This window comes from Triticum urartu, chromosome 2A (genome assembly GCF_056163025.1).
Source record: "Triticum urartu cultivar PI428250 chromosome 2A, HENAU_Tu73, whole genome shotgun sequence".
In the NCBI taxonomy this organism is placed as follows: domain Eukaryota; kingdom Viridiplantae; phylum Streptophyta; class Magnoliopsida; order Poales; family Poaceae; genus Triticum; species Triticum urartu.
In genome coordinates, this window is record NC_141874.1 from 296,655,880 (window position 1) to 296,679,235 (window position 23,356).

Below are 23,356 nucleotides of genomic sequence, written 5' to 3' on the forward strand. Positions count from 1 at the left end.
GCGTTGCATTGTACAGTGTGACGCCTTCAAGCTAGGCGCTGCAACGACTATAGCTTGCAAACAAAGTAGTTGTTCTCTGCTTAGCTCAGCCCAGGGGTGCAACGCCTCAGCACTAGGCGCTGCACTATACAGTGTGACGCCTAGCCCTGAGGCGTTGCACGCCTGGGCTGAGCTAAGCTGAGAGCAAACAAAGTGTTGGCAACCTACAGCCGCTGCAGCGCCTAGCTTCGAGGCGCCACACTGTACAGTGCAACGCCCTAGCCCTGAGGCGTTGCACGCCTGGGCTGAGCTAAGCTGAGAGCAAACAAAGTGTTGGCAACCTACAGCCGCTGCAGCGCCTAGCTTCGAGGCGCCACACTGTACAGTGCAACGCCCCAGAGCTTAGGTGTTGCACTTGTACTTAGCAAATTTTGTGGCACATGCACACATATTCCGATGAGGAGAGATAGTAGTTCACGACACATAGCAAGCAAAGAACTGTGAAGACAACATATGCACAAAGTACTTCATGACACATACTAGTTCATAATACATATTACTTCACGACACATAGTAGATCACAACCAAATCGAGGAGGACAGATAGTAGTTCATGACACATGGTAGTTCACAACCAAATCAAGGAGGAGAGATGGTAGTTCATGACACATAGTAGTTCACAACCAAAACGAAGATCATAGTTTAACGGAGCATGCCCGGGAATGTCAATCTCCACCGCGTTAAGAATTCCTGCATGCCGATCCGATATGACACAAATTTCCCTTTGAACGGGTAACACCTTCGTCCTCAAAAGACGCAAAAACCACTCCCAATTGTCATTGTTCTCCGCCTCAACCAAAGCAAATGCCAATGGCAACACCCGGTTATTGGCATCACTTGCTATCGCAACCAATAAGGTCCCCTTGTATTGTCCGGTCAAGAACGTGCCATCAATGGCGATGACCGGCCTACAGTGTTCGAAAGCCCTCACGCATTGCTCGAACGCCCAAAATGCACGGCCAAATACTCGAACTTTCTTTCCTTCATAAACCGTTGTTTGGTGCCCATGAGGCTCGACAACATGAACCATACCCGGGTTTGTGGCGGCCATGGCTAACAACAACCTAGGGATTCGGTTGTATGCTTCCTTCCAAGTACCATACAACATCTTAAATGCGGCTTGCTTCGCCTTCCATGCCTTGTCGTACTTCACCTTGTAATGAAAGATGGCTTTCACAAGGTCAATGACATGTTGGACGCTCATTGTTGGAAGTGTGGATATTGAGTTGGAGAGCCTATAAGCGATGAACTCGGACGTGAGTTGGCTGTGGTCTTGGGACACAATCTTGCCATCCACCCTTTTGCCTCGGCACATGTGAGTTGGCACACAACTCACTACGTGCTAAGCGGGACCTCCTTTCCATGGTCTTGCACACACAATCCACGGACATATTTCATCTTCACATGCACATGCAACCGTGTAGCGCACATTGACGTCTGAGTGCACCACCTTGTGTGGACGATAATGCGTAACCGAGTAGTTGTCGAGCCACATCTTCAATTCCAACAAGATTTCAAACTTAGACCCTTTAGCAATCCGGTTCTTGTCGTCTCCCAAATCACGGTGAGAGCTTGGCCTAACCCCAAGAGATATAGATTTGCCACCATCCACAACGGCTTCATCTGCGAGACTAACATCCTTGAACAATGGTGTCTTGTGATCCCGACCGAATACCTTCTCGAAAGCTTCGGCCTCCTTCACCGTGAACCCCTCCTCATCAACTTGTTCATTGGGACCTTCGTCATCCGAATCCGATGCATATGCACGGGAAAAAGGGATGGAATGGTCCATTGTCTCTTGCAAATGATATTTGTCAAGATCACCCACATTGTTGTCATGGAGATCAACTTCATTGTCATCGTCCGTATACTCATCATTGTCCTCTTGCAAAGCTTCATCTTCGTTGTTTGTAAACGGGCTCAATGTTGGCCTCACTTCTTGGGTCAAAAGAGGTTCAATAATTTCATCTCGCTTCAAGGGTGGGGGGCTACTAGCAACCAAAGAGGAGGGTTCCGGTTCAAGTCCAAATGCAAATTTGAATCAACCTTCTTCCTTGCAAATAACTCAAGAGCCTTGTCAAGTGAATCGGCCACCGTTTCCTTGTATGCAACCCAACGTTGCTCCGAGTTGATACGCATTGTCTTCCAACGGATGTGCATTCCAAAACCTACATTATGCCTTCCCTCCAACTCAACAATATCACTAAGGTCCATCCAATTCAAATCTTTCCTCACTTGTTGTAGGATCGAAAGTATGTCTAGAGGGGGGGTGATTAGACTACTTGACCAAATAAAAACTTAACCTTTTCCCAATTTTAGTTCTTGGCAGATTTTAGCTATTTTAGGACAAGTCAAGCAATCATCATACAATTCAAGCAAGCATGCAAAGAGTTTATGGGCAGCGGAAAGTAAAGCATGCAACTTGCAAGAATGTAAAGGGAAGGGTTTGGAGAATTCAAACGCTATTGGAGACACGGATGTTTTTCCCATGGTTCGGATAGGTGGTGCTATCCTACATCCACGTTGATGGAGACTTCAACCCACGAAGGGTAACGGTTGCGCGAGTCCACACAGGGCTCCACCCAAGGGCAACGGTTGCGCGAGTCCACGAAGGGCTCCACCCACGAAGGGTCCACGAAGAAGCAACCACCCACAAAGGGTCCACGAAGAAGCAACATTGTCTATCCCACCATGGCCATCGCCCACGAAGGACTTGCCTCACTAGCGGTAGATCTTCACGAAGTAGGCGATCTCCTTGCCCTTATAAACTCCTTGGTTCAACTCCACAATCTTGTCGGAGGCTCCCAAGTGACACCTAGCCAATCTAGGAGACACCACTCTCCAAGAAGTAACAAATGGTGTGTAGGTAATGAACTCCTTGCTCTTGTGCTTCAAATGATAGTCTCCCCAACACTCAACTCTCTCTCATAGGATTTGGATTTGGTGGAAAGAAGATTTGAGTGGAAAGCAACTTGGGAAGGCTAGAGATCAAGATTCATATGATAGGAATGGAATGTCTTGGTCTCAACACATGAGTAGGTGGTTCTTTCTCAGAACATATGAGTTGGAATGATGTGTGTGTTCTGATGGCTCTCTCACTTGAATGAGAAAGAGGTGGAGGGGTATATATAGCCTCCACACAAAATCCAACCGTTACACAGTTTTTCAATCTCGGTGGGACCGAAGCAATAAACTCGGTCGGACCGAAAATGTAAACCTAGTGACCGTTAGGAATTTCGGTGGGACTGACATGCAGCTCGGTAGGACCGATTCGGTTAGGGTTTGGGCATAACGTAATCTCGGTGAGACCGATTACACAAACTCGGTGAGACCGAATTTGGTAATTAGCTAACCAGAGAGTTGGTCAGGAAAACTCGGTGGGACCGATTTGCTCTTTCGGTGAGACCGAGTGGAACTCGGTGAGACCGAAAAGTTACAAAGGGGAAACACTGAGTTTACATTGCAATCTCGGTGGGACCGATTCGCTCTTTCGGTGGGACCGAAAAGTTACGAAAGAGAAACAGAGAGTTTGCAACCCCATCTCGGTGGGACCGAGATCCTTATCGGTAGAACCGAATTGCTAGGGTTTGGCAGTGGCTATGACAAGTGAAACTCGGTGGCGCCGGATATGAAGAATCGGTAGGACCGAATTTGGCTTAGGGTTTAGGTCATATGTGGATATGGGAAAGTAGTTGAGGGTTTTGAAGCATATCACTAAGCACATGAAGCAAGAGGCTCATTAAGCAACACCTCATCCCTCCTTAATAGTATTGGCTTTTCCTACGGACTCAATGTGATCTTGGATCACTAAAATATAAAATGAAGAGTCTTGAGCTTTTGAGCTTGAGCCAATCCATTGTCCTTAGCATTTTGAGGGTTCCACTTTCACATCCATGCCATGCCAATCATTGAGCTTTCCTGAAATAATTATCTTGAAATAGTATTAGCTCAATGAGCTATATGTTGTTATGAATTACCAAAACCACCTAGGGATAGTTGCACTTTCAATCTCCCCCTTTTTGGTAATTGATAACAACATATAGATCAAAGCTTCGACAAATGATAATAAGCATGAAATATATCGTCGCTTTGAGAAGTATGTGATAAGTAAGAGCTCCCCCTAAATTTGTGCATATTTAAAATTTGCTTTGGACTGTAAATGCACAAAGAGTTAGAGTCATGGGTTACTCTTCCATGTCACATACATCTTGGTGGAGCGCTCAAAATGATAAGAATGAAATATATGCACTCATCACCAAGAATAGTGGATGATCACAAACGATAGATAGAATGATAATATTTAAGCAAGCATTAAGCAAACATTAAGTGTAGCTTATGATCAAACACATGATCATCGATGTCTCACAAGCATAAGGACGTAGTATCTCACACGCAAGCAAACAAAGTTTCGAAAAACCACCAAATAAAGCAAGAGAGAAAAGCAACACTCTCTCTCTCGAAGCCTATGATCTATACATCTTCTCCCCCTTTGGCAACAAGTTACCAAAAAGTTCCTAGAAAATGCATAGCACTAGATCGACGCTCAGGCTTGATCTTCAGGTGGTGGTGGAGTCCGGATCACTCCAAGGACGAAGGCTTCGGTAGACGCTGAAGTAGTCGCTGGAGTTGGAGCTAAAGTAGACGCTGGAGCTGAGGCTGTAGCTGATGCTGAAGTTGTAGCTCTGGTGTCAGCAACTGGCAGTGCAGACGACCTCGGGCCTCGTGGCACTCTAGAAAAAGCATGAGTCATGGTTCTGCCTCTCCTCTCATTCATGTCCTCCTGGAGCTGCTCCACTGTAGACTGAACTTCTGTTACCTTGACATCCATGTGATCCTTCCATCCGGGTAGAAGTGTGATGTGGAGTAGAATTGCATGATTAGCTCATCATTCCACTTTGTGAGCTTCTGCCCAACAAAGTCTGCAACTCCACATGCACTAAAGCTGTCATACACTCCGGGGTAGTACTCTTCATGTTCCTTCATGTAGGTCCAGTCGACCCATCTCATGTCACAAACGATTGGCTTCTTGCCAAGCAAAACAGTCTCATAAAAATCTTGCTGCTCCTTGGTGTGAAATCTGTAATCCACAGCAGTCCTTCTCCTAGAAGCATACGGATCTGCTTCTCTCCACTTCCTCAGCCCTGAATCTCTCCTGTGCTTCATATCCTCAGCCACCGGATGAGCATCATTGTCGTCTGGGATCTTGGGCTTGAGCTTTCTAAGGACACTCTCTTCCTCTTCTTCAGTAGCTTCAGGCACTGGGGCCTTGTTCTTTTCTGCAGCAGGTATACTCCTTGTGTTTCTCTTTGGTGCTGTCTTAGGCTTAGATGCAGCCTTGGGTGCTTCCTTGGGCTTGGATGCAGTTGTTCCTGACCTTATGGCATCTCCCATAAGTTTGGCTGCCTTGGGCGCTGGTGCAGCTGCCTCTTCTTCCTCCTCCTCTTCTACCATGATGGAGGTCTTGCCAAGGACTCTAGCCACAGTCTTCTTCACTCTCTCTTTCCTCTTCTTGCCCTCAGCTGCAACGGGCTCAATGGGAGCAGGCTTCTCAGTTGAGGCTCTAGCCTTTGACATGGGCTGCCTGCCTGCTGGCCTTTTGATTTTCAGGCCTGGCTTTGAGCCTTGAGCTGGCTCAACTCTCTTGGAAGTGGCCTCTTCCTCTGCCACATAGTCCTCATCTTCAGAATCAGACGTTCTCTTCTTCCTTTGACGTGTGGCAGCCTTAGGCAGATTGCTGGGGGTGCTCCTGCTGCCATCATCTGAGGAACTTGAGGGGCTAGTGCCCTCACTCAACTGCACTTGCTGCTCTGACAAGTTTTGGCTGTCACTCTGGTCTGACATGTTGCAAACTGACTGCTGACCCTGTGAATAGATTATAGATGAGATAGAGTGGATGAGCATCACAAAAAGCAGAGATTTTTGCAAAAAGAATGATCCAAAAACTTAGTTTTAGTTTCCCACTGAAATCATCTCGGATCTACCGATTTTCAAACTCGGTGATACCGAAGCAGTTTTGGAACCTAAACTAGTGAACCTCGGTAGGACCGAGTCACAGTTCGGTGGCACCGAGACTGCTAGGGTTTCACTGAGTTCAAAAATCGGTCACACCGATAAGTAATTCTCGGTCAGACCGAGTCTCACTTGTGCAATGGCGTAAGCCAAATCGGTGGGACCGAGTTTTTCAACTCGGTGGGTCCGAGATGGTTTCGGCGGAAACCTAAACCTAGAATTTTCGAATCAAACCTAATCTATGAGCGTTTTGACTGGATAGAAGTGTTTCAATCGTGGCAAGAATCAATATGATCACAATGTGCTAGGAATCAAATTGAGGAATAGCACAAAGATCAAATCCATACCCTAGTTCGGCGGGGACTTGCTACGGCGGCAACGGCGGGGCAGAAATCCCGTTGACGGCGACGGAGACCAGCGACTGGAGGCTGCTGGTGGCGAGAAGACGATCCGGAGACCTCGGGGGCAGAGCAGGCTATCGCGCGGGCAAAGGGGTTCGAAGAAATTTCCAAATTTTGCCCGTGACTATATATAGCCCGACCCTGTCGGTGTGACCGAGTTGAACAACTCGGTGGCACCGAGATTCATAACTGCGTGCAGTTACTGAAACTCGGTGAGACCGAAAGGTTCAAATCGGTTGCATCGAGATCGAAAACCTAGATCAATTTAATGATCTCGGTAGGACCGAAAGTGGAGTATCGGTCAGACCGAGAATCATAAAGAGGTTTTGGAAGTTTAAGTCTATGACGAATCGGGGACTCCGAGCGCTCCTCACACAGAGTGGTTCGAATCTGACTTGATCAAATTTTGTGATGCAGCATGAATAGAGTTTGAGACGAGAAAAGTATAGATAGCTAGAGGAGGTTCTTAGGCATTTTTGTCCATCCATTTGGCAAAAGAAGATAAAGCCAAACAATCAAAGCAACAAGTGGATGTCCTCGAATGAGTAAAATATGCAATCAGCATGCTCACACAATAAGATAGCAAATGAAATATGTGGCAAAGCATGCACAACCAATTCTAGCATCTATCAAGCAATTTACGATGACTAGGTCATCTATATATGAGTATATTGACTTAGGAGTCAAGTGAACACTTGATCGTAGGTCATACTCATCGTTTAAGCTCAAGTGGGGTTACCACTTTTACATAAAGTATTGTTTTGTTCACATCTTTAGAGTTGCTTTAGCTCAAGTCTTAGAGTAAAGCTCCCCCTAGATGTGATATCCCCCTTAAGAGGGATGAACTAACCTTGGGTTTTGTCGATGATGACTTCATGTAAATATTGAAGATGTGGATGCTCAATGTTGATGTAGATCTCTTGGAGCTATCCATTTGAGTGAATTGCACTTTCAATACCTACATGGGTTAGTCCCACAAGAAACAAACAAAGATATCCATAGACATAGAGTGATGCACACAAAAGATGATGTCCATGAAAACTTTTAGGTTACCTTGTCCCTTGTCTTACCAACAAGAGGGTTTGTGACTCCTTGAACTAGTGCAAAATGTGGAAGTTGATTGCACTTGTTCTTGCCAAAATGATAAGAGTGAAGTATGTTGGCGGAGTCACCCTCGAGAATTCTCTAGTTCTTCTTCTTTTGGATCCACATCATCTTGATGGGAATCCTTGAAGTTGTAATCGTACTTGATGAAGTAGAGCTTGAAGTAGTCTTGGGAATCCACTTGACTAAGGTCTTAGGAACTTCTTCAAATGCATCAATTTCCTCTTGAAGCTTGTCCTTGCCTTTTTGCTCGTAGTCTTGTGGTGGAAGATCATCTTGAGCTTGTGTCCCCTTGAAAGAAGTATACTTCTCTTGTTGAGGAACAAACTTTGTCTTGGGGTATTGATCTTCTTCCCATTCAACTCCATTGGCATTGAATTTTCGTTCAAAACCAACACCTTGATTCTTCCGGTGCATTCCTTGCTTGCGCACAATTTCATCGAATTGCTTACTCCCGGCAAGGCTTTTGTACACTCCTTTCTCTATAATTCCCTTCAATAAGCTATTTTCTTGCTCAAGTGTAACTTGGCTAACAGAATCATTAGTGGAATCAAGAGAACTACTAGAAGCAACAATATTGAATTTAGCATGATCATTGTTACAACTAGAGAAAGAATCTTTCTTGTTAGACTTGACTTGAGGCATGTAAGTGGATAAGAGTAAACGCTTGGCAATGTAAGAAGAACTTTTCTTGCGGAGATCATCATTGATTGCCTTTAAGAACTCATGCTCTTGCTCAAGATTGAGCTTTTCAAAGCGTAGCTTCTCATGAGCCCTTAAAAGTTCTCGATGATCTTCGAAGATAGTGTCATGAGCTAACTTAAGAGTTTTTAGTTCTTTAGTTAGAGCCTCAATCTTCTCCTTATCATTGTCATTCGTTTTATCTTGATTAGCATGATTAGTTGGTCTTTCATCATAGTATTCATCACTAGAGTTGTCACCAAGCAAATCATCACCTAACAAGTCATCTTCATCACTATTGAAATTAACATATTCGGGGTGTGTTACCTTAGGACCTTTGGCCATGAAGCATCTTCCAATTTCTTCATTTGGTGAGTCAAATATGTCGTAGGAGTTGGTTGACACAAGTGCTAGACCGGCAACACCTTCATCTTGAGTATCTTCGGTGTCGGAGTGATAACTTCTCTCGGAGTGGCTGTCGGAGTCGGAGCCGGATACCCATTCACCAACATGAGGTTGATGTCTTCGTCTTGTGTAGCTCCTTGATGATTTTTCCTTCCTTTCCGAATCCTTGCTTCTCCGTGAGTATCTTCGTTCATAACGATCATCTCTACTCCTTCTCTCTCTTGGTGGTGATCCTTTGCTTCTTCTTTTTGGAGAATCTTCTCTTTTCTTGTAGGGAGCCGTACACTCATTGAAATAGTGTTCGGGTCTTCCACAATTGTAATAGTTTCTCTCTCGACTAGAAGATCTTTTGTCATTGTAGGACCTTGATTTGGAGCTTCTATCTTTGCTTCTACTCTTGTAGAACTTGTTGAAGTTTTTCACCATTAAGCTCAATTCTTCATTGAAGTCTTGTTTCTCACTTGATGATGTAGGGGCTTCACATGAGGCTTTATAGGCACCACTTGATTTGTTGTGAAGTTCCTCTTTATCCTTAAGTGACATCTCATGAGCAACAATTTTTCCAATCACTTCCGTTGGCTTGAGATCTTTGTAATTGGGCATCATTTGAATCAATGTGCACACGGTATCATATTTTCCATCCAAGGCTCTTAGGATCTTCTTGATGATGAATTTATCGGTCATCTCTTCACTTCCTAAGCCAGCAATCTCATTTGTGATGAGAGCAAGCCTAGAGTACATTTCAACGACACCTTCACCATCCTTCATCTTGAACTTGTCAAGTTGGCTTTGAAGCACATCCAACTTGGATTACTTGACGGAGTCGGTACCTTCGTGCATATCAATCAAAGTGTCCCAAATTTCCTTTGCATTCTCAAGGCGGCTGATTTTGTTGAATTCTTCGGGGCACAATCCGTTGAAGAGAATATCACAAGCTTGAGCATTGTATTGCAACATCTTCAACTCATCCGCGGTAGCTTCACGGTTTGGTTCTTTCCCATCAAAGAAGTCACCTTGCAAACCAACACACACAATAGCCCAAACAGCGGGGTTATGTCCAAGAATATGCATTTTCATTTTATACTTCCAACTAGCAAAATTAGTACCATCAAAGTAAGGACCTCTACGGTGATAATTTCCCTCGCTAGACGCCATACTCTCCTAGGTTGTGAAACCAAGGCTATGACCACCAAAAGCTATGGAGATCTAGCAAATGGAGACCAAAGCTCTGATACCACTTGTAGGATCCAAAGTATGTCTAGAGGGGGGGTGATTAGACTACTTGACCAAATAAAAACTTAACATTTTTCCAATTTTAGTTCTTGGCAGATTTTAGCTATTTTAGGACAAGTCAAGCAATCATCATACAATTCAAGCAAGCATGCAAAGAGTTTATGGGCAGCGGAAAGTAAAGCATGCAACTTGCAAGAATGTAAAGGGAAGGGTTTGGAGAATTCAAACGCTATTGGAGATACGGATGTTTTTTCCGTGGTTCGGATAGGTGGTGCTATCCTACATCCACGTTGATGGAGACTTCAACCCACGAAGGATAACGGTTGCGCGAGTCCACACGGGCCTCCACCCAAGGGCAACGATTGCGTGAGTCCACGAAGGGCTCCACCCACGAAGGGTCCACGAAGAAGCAACCACCCACAAAGGGTCCACGAAGAAGCAACCATGTCTATCCCACCATGGCCATCGCCCACGAAGGACTTGCCTCACTAGCGGTAGATCTTCACGAAGTAGGCGATCTCCTTGCCCTTATAAACTCCTTCGTTCAACTCCACAATCTTGTCGGAGGCTCCCAAGTGACACCTAGCCAATCTAGGAGACACCACTCTCCAAGAAGTAACAAATGGTGTGTAGGTAATGAACTCCTTGCTCTTGTGCTTCAAATGATAGTCTCCCCAACACTCAACTCTCTCTCATAGGATTTGGATTTGGTGGAAAGAAGATTTGAGTGGAAAGCAACTTGGGAAGGCTAGAGATCAAGATTCATATGATAGGAATGGAATGTCTTGGTCTCAACACATGAGTAGGTGGTTCTTTCTCAGAACATATGAGTTGGAATGATGTGTGTGTTCTGATGGCTCTCTCACTTGAATGAGAAAGAGGTGGAGGGGTATATATAGCCTCCACACAAAATCCAACCGTTACACAGTTTTTCAATCTCGGTGGGACCGAAGCAATAAACTCGGTCGGACCGAAAATGTAAACCTAATGACCGTTAGGAATTTCGGTGGGACTGACATGCAGCTCGGTAGGACCGATTCGGTTAGGGTTTGGGCATAACGTAATCTCGGTGAGACCGATTACACAAACTCGGTGAGACCGAATTTGATAATTAGCTAACCAGAAAGTTGGTCAGGCAAACTCGGTGGGACCGATTTGCTCTTTCGATGAGACCGAGTGAAACTCGGTGAGACCGAAAAGTTACAAAGGGGAAACACTGAGTTTACATTGCAATCTCGGTGGGACCGATTCGCTCTTTCGGTGGGACCGAAAAGTTACGAAAGGGAAACAGAGAGTTTGCTACCCCATCTCGGTGGGATCGAGATCCTTATCGGTAGAACCGAATTGCTAGGGTTTGGCAGTGACTATGACAAGTGAAACTCGGTGACGCCGGATAGGAAGAATCGGTAGGACCGAGTTTGGCTTAGGGTTTAGGTCATATGTGGATATGGGAAAGTAGTTGAGGGTTTTGGAGCATATCACTAAGCACATGAAGCAAGAGGCTCATTAAGCAACACCTCATCCCTCCTTAATAGTATTGGCTTTTCCTACGGACTCAATGTGATCTTGGATCACTAAAATATAAAATGAAGAGTCTTGAGCTTTTGAGCTTGAGCCAATCCATTGTCCTTAGCATTTTGAAGGTTCCACTTTCACATCCATGCCATGCCAATCATTGAGCTTTCCTGAAATAATTATCTTGAAATAGTATTAGCTCAATGAGCTATATGTTGTTATGAATTACCAAAACCACCTAGGGATAGTTGCACTTTCACTTGTTGCAAGAGCTCCGCATAGCTAGGACTACTATCAAACACCATATCAAGCTCATCCGGATCCGGTTCAATATTGCCTTTCAAGAAAGCGTCTTTGTCCCCATGATGAACAAACACACATGTTCTTCCCATCCCTATAAGCATTCAAACAACACGACGTAACATTGCTTCCATGAGTGCTAATTTAAGGATTAACACGGAATACAAACCCTAATATATATATATCAAACAACAACCCTAACCCTAACTATAACCATAACAATAACCCTAACCCTAGCACCAACATAAGAACACCCATAAGAATAACCCTAACATACTAACAAAGCCTAATCATAGGAAATTGACAAACAAAGATCTCACATCTCCATGCAAATCTCTAGATCCAAATAAAACTAGGGTTTCCCCAAACTAGCATTACTTGGATCAAAATAAGGGGATCGGAGAAGATTACCTTGAGGGAGGGTATGACTTCGAAATCCACGGACAAATTCTTCAAATTTGCAAGATTTGGAAGAGGATTTAAGAGGGGGGGAGAGTGGGAGAGGGGGCAAAGCTCGGGTTGGGGTGTGTGGGGTGGGGGGAGTGGGGGAGGGGGCCCAAGCCGCTGAATAAGTCACAGTGCAGCGCCTACGGGCCGGGCGCTGCACATTACATGTGTGGCGCCTAGCTCGGAGGCGCTGCACTACTGGGTGCGGGCCCCAGGGCTGCCACGGTGGACAGGCGTGCAACGCCTAGAGCTGGGCGTTGCACCGTAGGGTGTGGCGTCTGCGTGACGGGCGCTACACAAAAGGGTCAGTACTGTGAAATAATTTCATGGACAGTTTATTCCGTGAATTGATTTCGTCTCAAGATCAAAATTGTCAAATTTGCCGACAAGCAGCGACCCCGTTTTGCATGGAAAGACAGACAAAATGCGTGGAGAGATGTACATCAATGAGCTGCGTGGAAAGACGGCCTGCAGGCTGATTCAGTGCATGCATGCTAGCTGGAAACACATACTACTAGAAAATAGTCACGCGCCTGTAGTTTCTCAGCGTCCTAGCCTTGTAGTACTGTATTTCGGTACAGTGTTTTACAGAGGCTTGCCATAGTATGTTTCAGAGTGTGCAGAAGAACACTTGGTACGCACGCTAGGATTTATGTCTATTCTTCCACAAGGACAAAAACATTTGACCGCTTTTGAGAAGCCACCATTTAATTGTGATGATTTTTAATACATGACAGAAAAGGTCTCTAAGATGCTTCTTTGTCGCTCACCTGGTTGTTTTTAAGTATATTGTTACATTCTAAGTTTATGAGGTAGCCGAGACAGAGCATAGGAGGAACTGGTTTCAACCCCACGCTACGCCTTATAACACTTACGATCCACGACAACACCCCTAGGAGGGAGAATATGCTAAGCACCGCCGTTGCCGAGTTCACAATGGACAATGGTTTACACCTGGAACCTAGACGATGTCTTCAAGAAGATAACGGCACCCGCGAGCGTCATCATCATCGGTGACAAAGCGTAGAGCTTTTGCTCGACACCTCCTCCGAGGTCTCCAGGACAAGCATGGCAAGGTCAGAACTCCATGTCTGGATCAGGGCATCACTATTATTGGAGACAGAGTGCACGCCCGAGCCACCCGCCGCTACCTCTCACGGCCCACACGACCAAGAGGAAAAGCCATTACCACCGCATGATGCCCCTTGGAGAGAGCATGCAGACCGCCATTCGAGGTCATCGCCCTGGCATCCATATCCGAGACAGCACCACCCGCCCAGATCATGGTGCATCCACCACAATAGGAGTAAAAAGCATCTCCTTTCATTCCTAGCCCGGCATCAAAACGGAGTCTGGGTCGACGCCTCCACGGTAAGAGGCGCCCACGCTCGCAACTCAAGCCATCCCTCGTGGATCGGGGGAGACACAACCCCGTCACTACTGACGGCCGTCGTCCAGCATGCTCGCACGAAGCCAACACATGATCGAGCTCCGACCTGCGTCGAGCCTCAAGCCAATCCGGTCGAGCACGAGCCCCAGGTCCCGGCCATCTTCACCAAGCAAGCACCCCGTGCCACCGGTCCAGACCCAGGAAAAGGGATGAGCTACCAGCACCCACACCAACCGTCGTCGCCAAAGCCGTTGCGGCCACCTCGCCTGCCACTGCAAGCACCCAATGGTCCAACTAGATCACGGCAAGGTGCGGGCCCCCTGCCCTGAACTAGCTTCCAACCCACAACTCCACACTAGACGCGCACGCTGCCACCCACCACCAACTCCAGCTGCCACCATCTCCCATCGGATTACAACCATCGAGGCCCACACTGCCCACAACCCACGCCACACATAACTGCCTTTCAACAGATCTAGGTGGACCTCGATCTGTAGCCATCGGGGTCGAGGGCCTATCCCACCTCAATGCAGTCAGCCACGCAACTAGAGGAGCCTCAGCAGCACCATCGGAGGACCCTTCATCACACCACCGTGACTCGCAAGCACACGGTGCCCCCAGCGACCCCGTCCTACGCCAAGACACTATACGCGAGGGACAATATCAGCCGCCACAACGATGTCAGCAGGGTTTCGCCTGATTGCGTCTTATGGTGGCGGCGTGTGGGAGGAAGGGCTGGTGGGAGACTTGGGGTTGTGGCGGCTAGGGTTCCTCCCCATCGCCCACGGGAGCGACGCGGGAGGAAAGGGGAGCCCAAGGTATCCGTTTATCAAGCATAAAAGAGCTCGACATGGTTATATATGGTGCATGTTCGCGATGCCAGCGAATTTTTCTCTACTATACATTTAGTAAGTACGTGAGAAAACATGGTGTTCAGCCGTGAAGTGTACGTCATTGTTATAGATGGTAAGTTCTTCACGGCTACAAGGTGCCGACTTGTAGATGGTGCATGTACGACAAGCGAATGATCGTGCGTGCTTCATGGCGAAAACAGAGCGGTGCTCCGATGGGTACAACGCTCATGGTACTAAAAAGTGCCCTGTCCAATTAAAAGAGTGTACACATACGATTGTGTAAGGTTCAATCAATAGAAAATGAAGGTTCCCATGTCTTTATGAGGATGCAGCGATACGAGAACAACATGACGGGTGTTACTTGCATGTTTTCAATTATAATTGTCCGTTATTATTATTGTTTCGTCTTAAGTGAGTTAATCACATCAAGTGTTGGTGCCTAGACACAAAAGAGAGAGAGAGAGAGAGAGAGGCCAACAGAAACAGAGTGGTGCTCTGATGGATACAACGCTCGTGGTATAAAAAGGTGCCTGGTCCAATTAAAAGAGTTCATCCTTATGATTGTGTAAGGTTTGGCCAATGAAAAATGAATGTTTTGGTGTTTTCATGATGATACGGCATACAAGAACACCATGAGGGGTGTTACATGCATGTTTCCAATTACAATTGCCTGTTCATTATTATGTTTTACTCTAAAGTGTGTTGAACCACATAAAGCATTAGCGCCTAGACACACACACACACACAAGAGAGAGAGAGTATGTGTGTCAACGCAAACAGGGTGGTGTTACGATGGGTACAACGCTCATGGTATAAAAAAGTGTCCGCTCCAATTAAAAGAGTGCACTCGGTTATGTAAGATCCGGCCAATGGAAAATGAAGGTTCCCGTGTCCAGGAGCCAATGAAACCGTTGTTGCCAGTCACACAAATGAGCCCGCCCGAGATGCAGTAGAGCTGGAGCGCGTGGGGCGAGGCCGGGCTCCCCCGATGGCCGTGTCATGGAGGAGACAGGGGGCGTGGCGGCGGCCACGAGCGGGGTGATGGCCGGATGGGCAGGACGGCGGCCTGGACGAGTGGGGCGGCGGCGTCCCGAACGGGTGGGGTGGCTTCCCGGATGAGCAGGGCGGCGGCCGGGGATGGACGGAGCGGCAGCCGGGAGCGAGCCATGAAGGTTCCGATGGCAGTTGGACTCCCGCCAACGGTCTTTCGCATATACAGGACACCCTCGGGTTGGCTCCGAAATCCTTATTTTCACATGTTCGGTGGGGATATTTTCCTCGCCCCTTAAAAAAATTACAGGTCGGAGTCGTTTACGAGTTTTATTCAGGTCGTTTTTTTCGCCTAAAACTGTTAACCGGTGATTATTTTACAGTTTCGTACGTTTTAAGGGGTTTGCTAAAGATACTCTTATAACAGCTTCCACAAACAAAAATTGCTTTGTATCTAAAAGGATGGTCTTGAGCAGCACTGCAGTTGCTAAGCCACATCCATCAACAAGACAAACTCTTACTTTTGGATACTTTCTGTAAAATAATTCGCCACTTCCAGTGAGTTGTTTTGCTGCCTGTGCCAGCAATATAAGGGATTAACTATTTGCCCTGCCCACTTTATGTGCACTAAACGTTGGCAACAGATTTGTTATTGTCCTATTAATTACATAAACTAGAAGGAAGATAAAAGTTATCCCTACATATGTTTTGTCATTATGCCCTAATATGTACTCCCTCTGTTTCTTTTTACTTTGCATATAAGATTTGATCAAAGTCAAACTTTGTTAACTTTGCTGAGTTTATAGAAAAAATATCAAGATTCACAATATGAAATCAATATTGTTAGAAGCATCATGAAATTTATTTTCATACCATATAATTTTAGTATGTAGACGTTGATTTTTTTCTACAAAGTTGGTCAAACTTTACAAAGTTTGATTTTGACAAGATCTTATATGCAAACTAAAAAAAGATGGAGTATTAATCAGTTCAAAAGTCAAATGTTGTGTTAAAGCACACAGAGAGAATTACATTACAATAGCATGGCCATCGTGCCTGCTTTAACAGTCCTAGACTGACCACTAGGAGGTCAGGAAAACCAGTACGTACTCGTGAAATCGGAGTACTAGCAAGCTAAAGTAGCCTTTGACCTGACTACCATTAGACTGGACTAGTGCTGACGCGTCTGTTCTTCCAGTCTGGAACTCTGACACTAAGCAAAGAAATTGTGTCTCGTGTATACATGGAGGGTTTATACATGGGCACACACACGCACGACGCAACGCCCGGACGACTCGGGCTTGCTCAACAGAACACCAGCTGCGGCTACTACCCAAAACACCAACGGCCTCGGACTCTAACGTGACACACACGCATCGGCACCACGACACAAACACACACACGCACATGGCACACCCGCCACGGTTTGTTCCTAACAAGCACAAGACTAAACCAGTCCCTGCCGTGGTTTGATAGTCGGCGCTGCCGCATGAAGCTATCATTCCTCCCCACGGACAGCAGGAGTATGGTGATGGGCGGCCTCGTCGAAGAAGGTGATGCCGTCGTCACCTCGTTGAATCCCTCCAAACTAAACTAAAGATTAGGAAAAGATCAGCAGAAGGTGGCACCGTGGTGGCGTGGCCTCATCGGAGTATATCCATTAATTTTATTGCTAGTATATTAGTATATTGGGTCAAATGCGACAGACAGTTCGTCAATTTATGCAATTTTGTAAGGGGTAATGAAGCGTGTTTATGAAGTTCTGTAAGGGGTAATAAGCGGATCATTAGTTGGGTTAGAGGTGAGTGGAGGGGGCAAGAAAAAAATTGCAACAGGCTCCCGTGAATGACTGAAGGCTCTGAAGATTTGTGCGATGTAGGGATACTATGCGCCTCAGGAATCCTGACAGGCGACAGCTACGGCTCGAGCTTTTATCCTGGTTTTGAGCATACTGTTTTGGTTCAGACTTGTGCAATACTGACGCTAGGCCAATTTGAAGAAAGTTGTGTTAACTAGAGGACATACACTAGGCGTGTTACACACACAATTGCTGCACGGTTGACCGAACACACAGACACATGAACGGCTATTCTGGGACAGTGTTAAGATGGAAAGTATGGATGCACATTGCTATATTTGTGTGTATAGCAAACTAGGGTGCAGCCAAGGCTGCCTTCTGAAACGAAAAGATTCAACTTTTCTAGTTGTGCTTTTGGGTGGAAGTGAAGGAAAGGTAACAAAACCACTGGTTATGTCTGAAGATTGACGTGTCAACTGTCGAACATAGAGTGCAAAACTGAAGCTGGATTTTCAGAGAAATAATAGGACAGAAATCATTCGACACAATGGTGCATGTACAACTGAGATAATTGAGATCAGGTGAAAGAAATCTGGTAAATCCATTTGATAACAATGCGTCTAATGCAGTACATGGCAATGAATATGTTGGTTATGACATGATACAAATCGTACCATAACTGAAGATACTGACATAACAAAAAATAGGACTACAGACTACTAAGCTTGATGCACATAACCAACGCAGGTCCTCCTCGTTGCCTCTCACATAACCAACACAGAGAAGGAAAGGCCGTTCATGGTCTCTAGAATCTGAAGACCGACGCCTAACATCCGGCTCGCTGCTGTCGCAAAGAAAAAAGGGGTTGTCACCGTCCATGGATGCTCCCCGACAGCTAACTTGATAACCCAAATTTCCTTAACTGTAAAATAATCCATGCTGGCAAGGGGGTTGTAGGGCGTTGCTCGTTGCAAACGCGATGAATATGATGTCCGTGACATGGTATTAGTGCTGGTCAGAGAAACAAAACAAAGCACTGACGAATAGTATTGCACTTTGCCTAAAATGAGTGTCTGTTGTTCTCACAACATCGTAAAAAGGTCCGGCATAGTCTGGAACTCTTTGTGTCAAATGGTGCCGTCCGGCCAGACAAACACATAGGCATGTGGTCTAGACTGCAGCTAGGCTATGGACCACCAAGCTAAAAGAGGAAATATGAGAGAGCTGCGGAAAATTGTTTAATTCAAAGATGGAAAGAGACAAAGCTTGCCTGGAACAGATCCACATGCTGGATGGACGGCTTTGATTGTAGAGAGCATGGACTTACACAATACATAGACTTTTCTCTCTCTCTCTCTCTCTCTCTCTCTCTCTCTCTATATATATATATATATATATATATATATCACACTGTGCGTCCAAACCTATTTCAGCAAGAGAAAGATATATTCTTTTAGTTATACTTGATTTTTTGTTAGCAAGTAAAACTGTTGGAAGTGTAGCCGTACCATGCCAGCTCTACATGGGCCAAATAAACCACAGTAAGATGATGTTAGCTATCACTATAAAAGCTACTTGTAAATTTGACTCTCCCAAGTCTGGATTGCAAGAATTTTCATGAGCTTACCAGAGTCCAATGTCGCTGATCCAGCTTCTTGGTGGAAACCAGATGTGGTCTTGTACAGCAAGAAGCACTACAAGAGGAATCAGTTGACAAAATTATTTTATCAATTGGCATGTCGATATTGTATAGCAAGAAGAACTATTGCTGCAGCTAGTTTGACAAAGGAAACAAGATGGCAAAAGTACAGATCGATGTGTTTCCTGCTTGAGCCTATGCCAATAGACCAATTGCCTTAAATACTTGCTCACGTAAATTTAAATTGCCAGTTTAACCATCAGTAAACTCTGGTTGTAAATCGTTGTAAATCAAACATAGCTCCATCATAGTTTGCACAAAGAAAAAAGATACCTGCGACGAAGTAGGTCTAGGCGACGATTGATGGTCTTCCGACAAAGTCGGCGGAGGCGATTGCGGATGGTCTTGCGGCAAAGTCGATGGTGACAACGGTGGATGGTCTTCAGGCGAAGTTGGCGGACGCGACATTGAGTTGTTCGTCTTTAGAACTTGTGATCTAATCCGGTGGAGGCTTTCTTTCTATGGCACCAAAGAATTTGTGAAATCCAGATGGGCCATCCATGGCTATCGTGTTGGAGTATTTCTTCTGCACGGACATGGCACTGAATTCCCTCCAAATTGAACACATCCGCCAGCGCCAGGAGATAGACGTGGAGGAGGCTGGGTGTGGCGCCGGGGAGGATTGGGGCGGTGGTGAGAGGAAGGAGCACATGGAGCTGGAAGGAAGCCGAAGAGGACAAATCGGCGGCGTGGAGAGGAGAGCACAGATCGGCGGCGGCGCACGCTGTTTAGGAGGAGTTTGTGCATGTTTAGGAGGATAAAGGGCTCTTGTGCGTCTGCTCTTGCGCGGGGGAGTCGTAGCTGTCGACATGGAGCACGCGGACGGCACGGACGGCCATGGCGGCGGCGAAGGGGCGGGCGAGGTCGGCAGCGAGGGGGTGGGAGAGAGGGGGAGGAGCGCGCGCACACAGGAGGCGGGAGGCGGGGCCAGGGAGGAGGAAGACGGCCGCGACGAGCGCTCCAGGCTCACCGGATCGAGCGTCGCCGGGGTCGGTCGCCTTTGGCAGCTGGAATTGGGAGGCGAGGGAGGTCCCATGCTCTTTTTTATTCTTAGAATTGAGAGACTGTGCTTTTGGACCGCGGGTTGAATATTGAGAACTACAGGGGGATTTTGGGAAATAGCCTGAACGAAACGTTTTTTCTCACTTAAGCAAGGACTGCAAGTTCAATGACCAAAAACCACAGGGATTTTTGTGTAAAAAAAGGACGCGACGGTGAACTCGACAGACTCAACCCGTCCACGGCAGAAGATAGAGAGAGAATGAAAGTCATTCCCTATGCCTCAGCCATAGGTTCTATAAAGTATGCCATGCTGTGTACCAGACCTATTGTATACCCTGCCCTGAGTTTGGCAGGGGAGTACAATAGTGATCTAGGAGTAGATCACTGGACATTGGTCAAAATTATCCTTAGTGGAATAAGGATATGTTTCTCGATTATGGAGGTGACAAAAGGTTCGTCGTAAAGGGTTACATCGATGCAAGTTTTGACACTGATCCAGATGACTCAAAGTCTCAATCTGGATACATATTGAAAGTGGGAGCAATTAGCTAAACTAGCTCCGTGCAGAGCATTGTTGACATAGAAATTTGCAAAATACATACGGATTTGAATGTAGCAGATCCGTTGACTAAACTTTCCTCACAAGCAAAACATGATCACACCTTAGTATTTTTTGGGTATTAATCACATAGCGATGTGAGCTAGATTATTGACTCTAGCAAACCCTTTGGGTGTTGGTCACATGTCGATGTGAACTATGGGTGTTAATCACATGGTGATGTGAACTATTGATGTTAAATCACATGACGATGTGAACTAGATTATTGACTCTAGTGCAAGTGGGAGACTGAAGAAAATATGTCCTAGAGGCAATAATAAAGTTATTATTTATTTCCTTATATCATGATAAATGTTTATTATTCATGCTAGAATTGTATTAACCGGAAACATAATACATGTGTGAATACATAGACAAACAGAGTGTCACTAGTATGCCTCTACTTGACTAGCTCGTTGATCAAAGATGGTAATGTTTCCTAACCATAGACATGAGTTGTCATTTGATTAACGGGATCACATCATTAGGATAATGATGTGATTGACTTGACCCATTCCGTTAGCATAGCACTTGATCGTTTAGTTTGTTGCTATTGCTTTCTTCATGACTTATACATGTTCCTGTGACTATGAGATTATGCAACTCTCGTTTACCAGAGGAACACTTTGTGTGCCACCAAACGTCACAACGTAACTGGGTGATTATAAAGGTGCTCTACAGGTGTCTCCGAAGGTACTTGTTGGGTTGGCGTATTTCGAGATTAGGATTTGTCACTCCGATTGTCGGAGAGGTATCTCTGGACCCTCTCGGTAATGCACATCACTTACCTTGCAAGCATTGCAACTAATGAGTTAGTTGCAGGATGATGTATTACGGAACGAGTAAAGAGACTTGCCGGTAATGAGATTAAACTAGGTATTGAGATACCGACGATCGAATCTCGGGCAAGTAACATACCGATGACAGAGGGAACAACGTATGTTGTTATGCGGTCTGACCGATAAAGATCTTCATAGAATATGTGGGAGCCAATATGAGCATCCAGGTTCCGCTATTGGTTATTGACCTGAGACGTGTCTCGGTCATTTCTACATTGTTCTCAAACCCGTAGGGTCCGCACGCTTAAGGTTTCGATGACAGTTATATTATGAGTTTATGAGTTTTGATGTACCGAAGAAGTTCGGAGTCCCGGATGAGATCGGGGACATGACGAGGAGTCTCGAAATGGTCGAGACGTAAAGATCGATATATTGGACGACTATATTCGGACATCGGAAAGGTTCCGAGTGATTCGGGTATTTTTCGGAGTACCGGAGAGTTACGGGAATACGTATTGGGCCTTATTGGGCCATACGGGAAAGAAGGAAAAGGGCCTCAAGGGTGGCCGCACCCCTCCCCTTGGTTTGGTCCGAATTGGACTAGGGAAGGGGGGCACCCCCTTCCTTCCTTCTCCTTTTCCCTTCCTCTTTTCCTATTCCATATGGGAGGTGAAATCCTACTAGGGCTAGGGAGTCCTAGTAGGACTCCACACTTGGCGCATCCCCTCCTAGGGCCGGCCTCCTCCTCCCTTGCTCCTTTATATACGGATGCAGGGGGGGCACCCCAAAGACACAACAATTGATCTCTTGATCTCTTAGCCGTGTGCGGTGCCCCCCTCCACCATAATCCACCTCGATCATATCGTAGCGGTGATTAGGCGAAGCCCTGCATCGGTAGAACATCATCATCGTCACCACGCCGTCGTGCTGACGAAACTCTTCCTCGACACTCGGCTGGATCGGAGTTCGAGGGACGTCATCGAGTTGAACGTGTGCAGAACTCGGAGGTGCCGTGTGTTCGGTACTTGATCGGTCGGATCGTGAAGACGTACGACTACATCAACCGTGTTGTGCTAACGCTTCCGCTTTCGGTCTATGAGGGTACGTAGACAACACTCTCCTCTCTCGTTGCTATGCATCACCATGATCTTGCGTGTGCGTAGGAAAATTTTGAAATTACTACGTTCCCCAACAGTGGCATCCGAGCCTAGGTTTTATGCGTTGATGTTATGCACGAGTAGAACTCAAGTGAGTTGTGGGCGATATAAGTCATACTGCTTACCAGCATGTCATACTTTGGTTCGGCGGTATTGTTGGATGAAGCGGCCCGGACCGACATTATGCGTACGCTTACGCGAGACTGGTTCTACCGACGTGCTTTGCACACAGGTGGCTGGCGGGTGTTAGTTTCTCCAACTTTAGTTGAACCGAGTATGGCTACGCCCGGTCCTTTAGAAGGTTAAAACAGCACCAACTTGACAAACTATCGTTGTGGTTTTGATGCGTAGGTAAGAACGGTTCTTGCTAAGCCCGTAGCAGCCACGTAAAACTTGCAACAACAAAGTAGAGGACGTCTAACTTGTTTTTGCATGGCATGTTGTGATGTGATATGGTCAAGACGTGATGAGATATAAGTTGTTGTATGAGATGATCATGTTTTGTTGAAGTTATCGGCAACTGGCAAAAGCCTTATGGTTGTCTCTCTATTGCATAAGATGCAAGCACCAAATAATTGCTTTACTTTATCGCTATGCGATAGCAATAGTTGCAAGAGCAATAGTTGGCGAGACGACCATGTGATGACACATTGATACAGATCAAGATGATGGAGATCATGGTGTCATGCCGGTGACGATGAAGATCATGACGATGCTTTGGAGATGGAGATCAAAGGCACAAGATGATGATGGCCATATCATGTCACATATTTTGATTGCATGTGATGTTTATCTTTTATACATCTTATTTTGCTTAGTTCGGCGGTAGCTTTATAAGATAATCTCTTACTAAATTATCAAGGTATAAGTGTTCTCCCTGAGTATGCACCGTTGCGAAAGTTCTTCGTGCTGAGACACCACGTGATGATCGGGTGTGATAGGCTCTACGTTCAAAT

At 46.0% G+C, this 23,356-nt stretch overlaps 1 protein-coding gene across 10 annotated transcripts; it reads right to left on the bottom strand.

The window, feature by feature from the left end:
* Positions 1 to 305: 305 nt before the first annotated feature.
* Positions 306 to 19,898, bottom strand: LOC125537234 (uncharacterized). Of its 10 annotated transcripts, none has more exons than XM_087543792.1 (3): positions 19,138 to 19,898; positions 18,793 to 18,859; positions 306 to 9,651 (listed from the first exon to the last, which is right to left on the bottom strand). In XM_087543792.1, exon 3 carries the CDS (start codon positions 5,937 to 5,939, stop codon positions 4,851 to 4,853), a length of 1,089 nt encoding a protein of 362 aa, XP_087399918.1. In that variant the 5' UTR covers positions 5,940 to 9,651; positions 18,793 to 18,859; positions 19,138 to 19,898; the 3' UTR covers positions 306 to 4,850. The 10 variants fall into 10 exon arrangements, 2 of the variants coding, with proteins under 2 accessions (XP_087399918.1, XP_087399917.1); XM_087543791.1 differs by having other exon boundaries at positions 19,138 to 19,897; XR_015616301.1 differs by lacking the exon at positions 306 to 9,651 and adding an exon at positions 9,660 to 11,556 and having other exon boundaries at positions 19,138 to 19,890.
* Positions 19,899 to 23,356: the final 3,458 nt, after the last annotated feature.

Excerpts from the sequence above, each read along its gene's own strand:
- LOC125537234 (XM_087543791.1), bottom strand. The coding sequence starts at position 9,406 with ATGAAGGATGGTGAAGGTGTCGTTGAAATGTACTCTAGGCTTGCTCTC.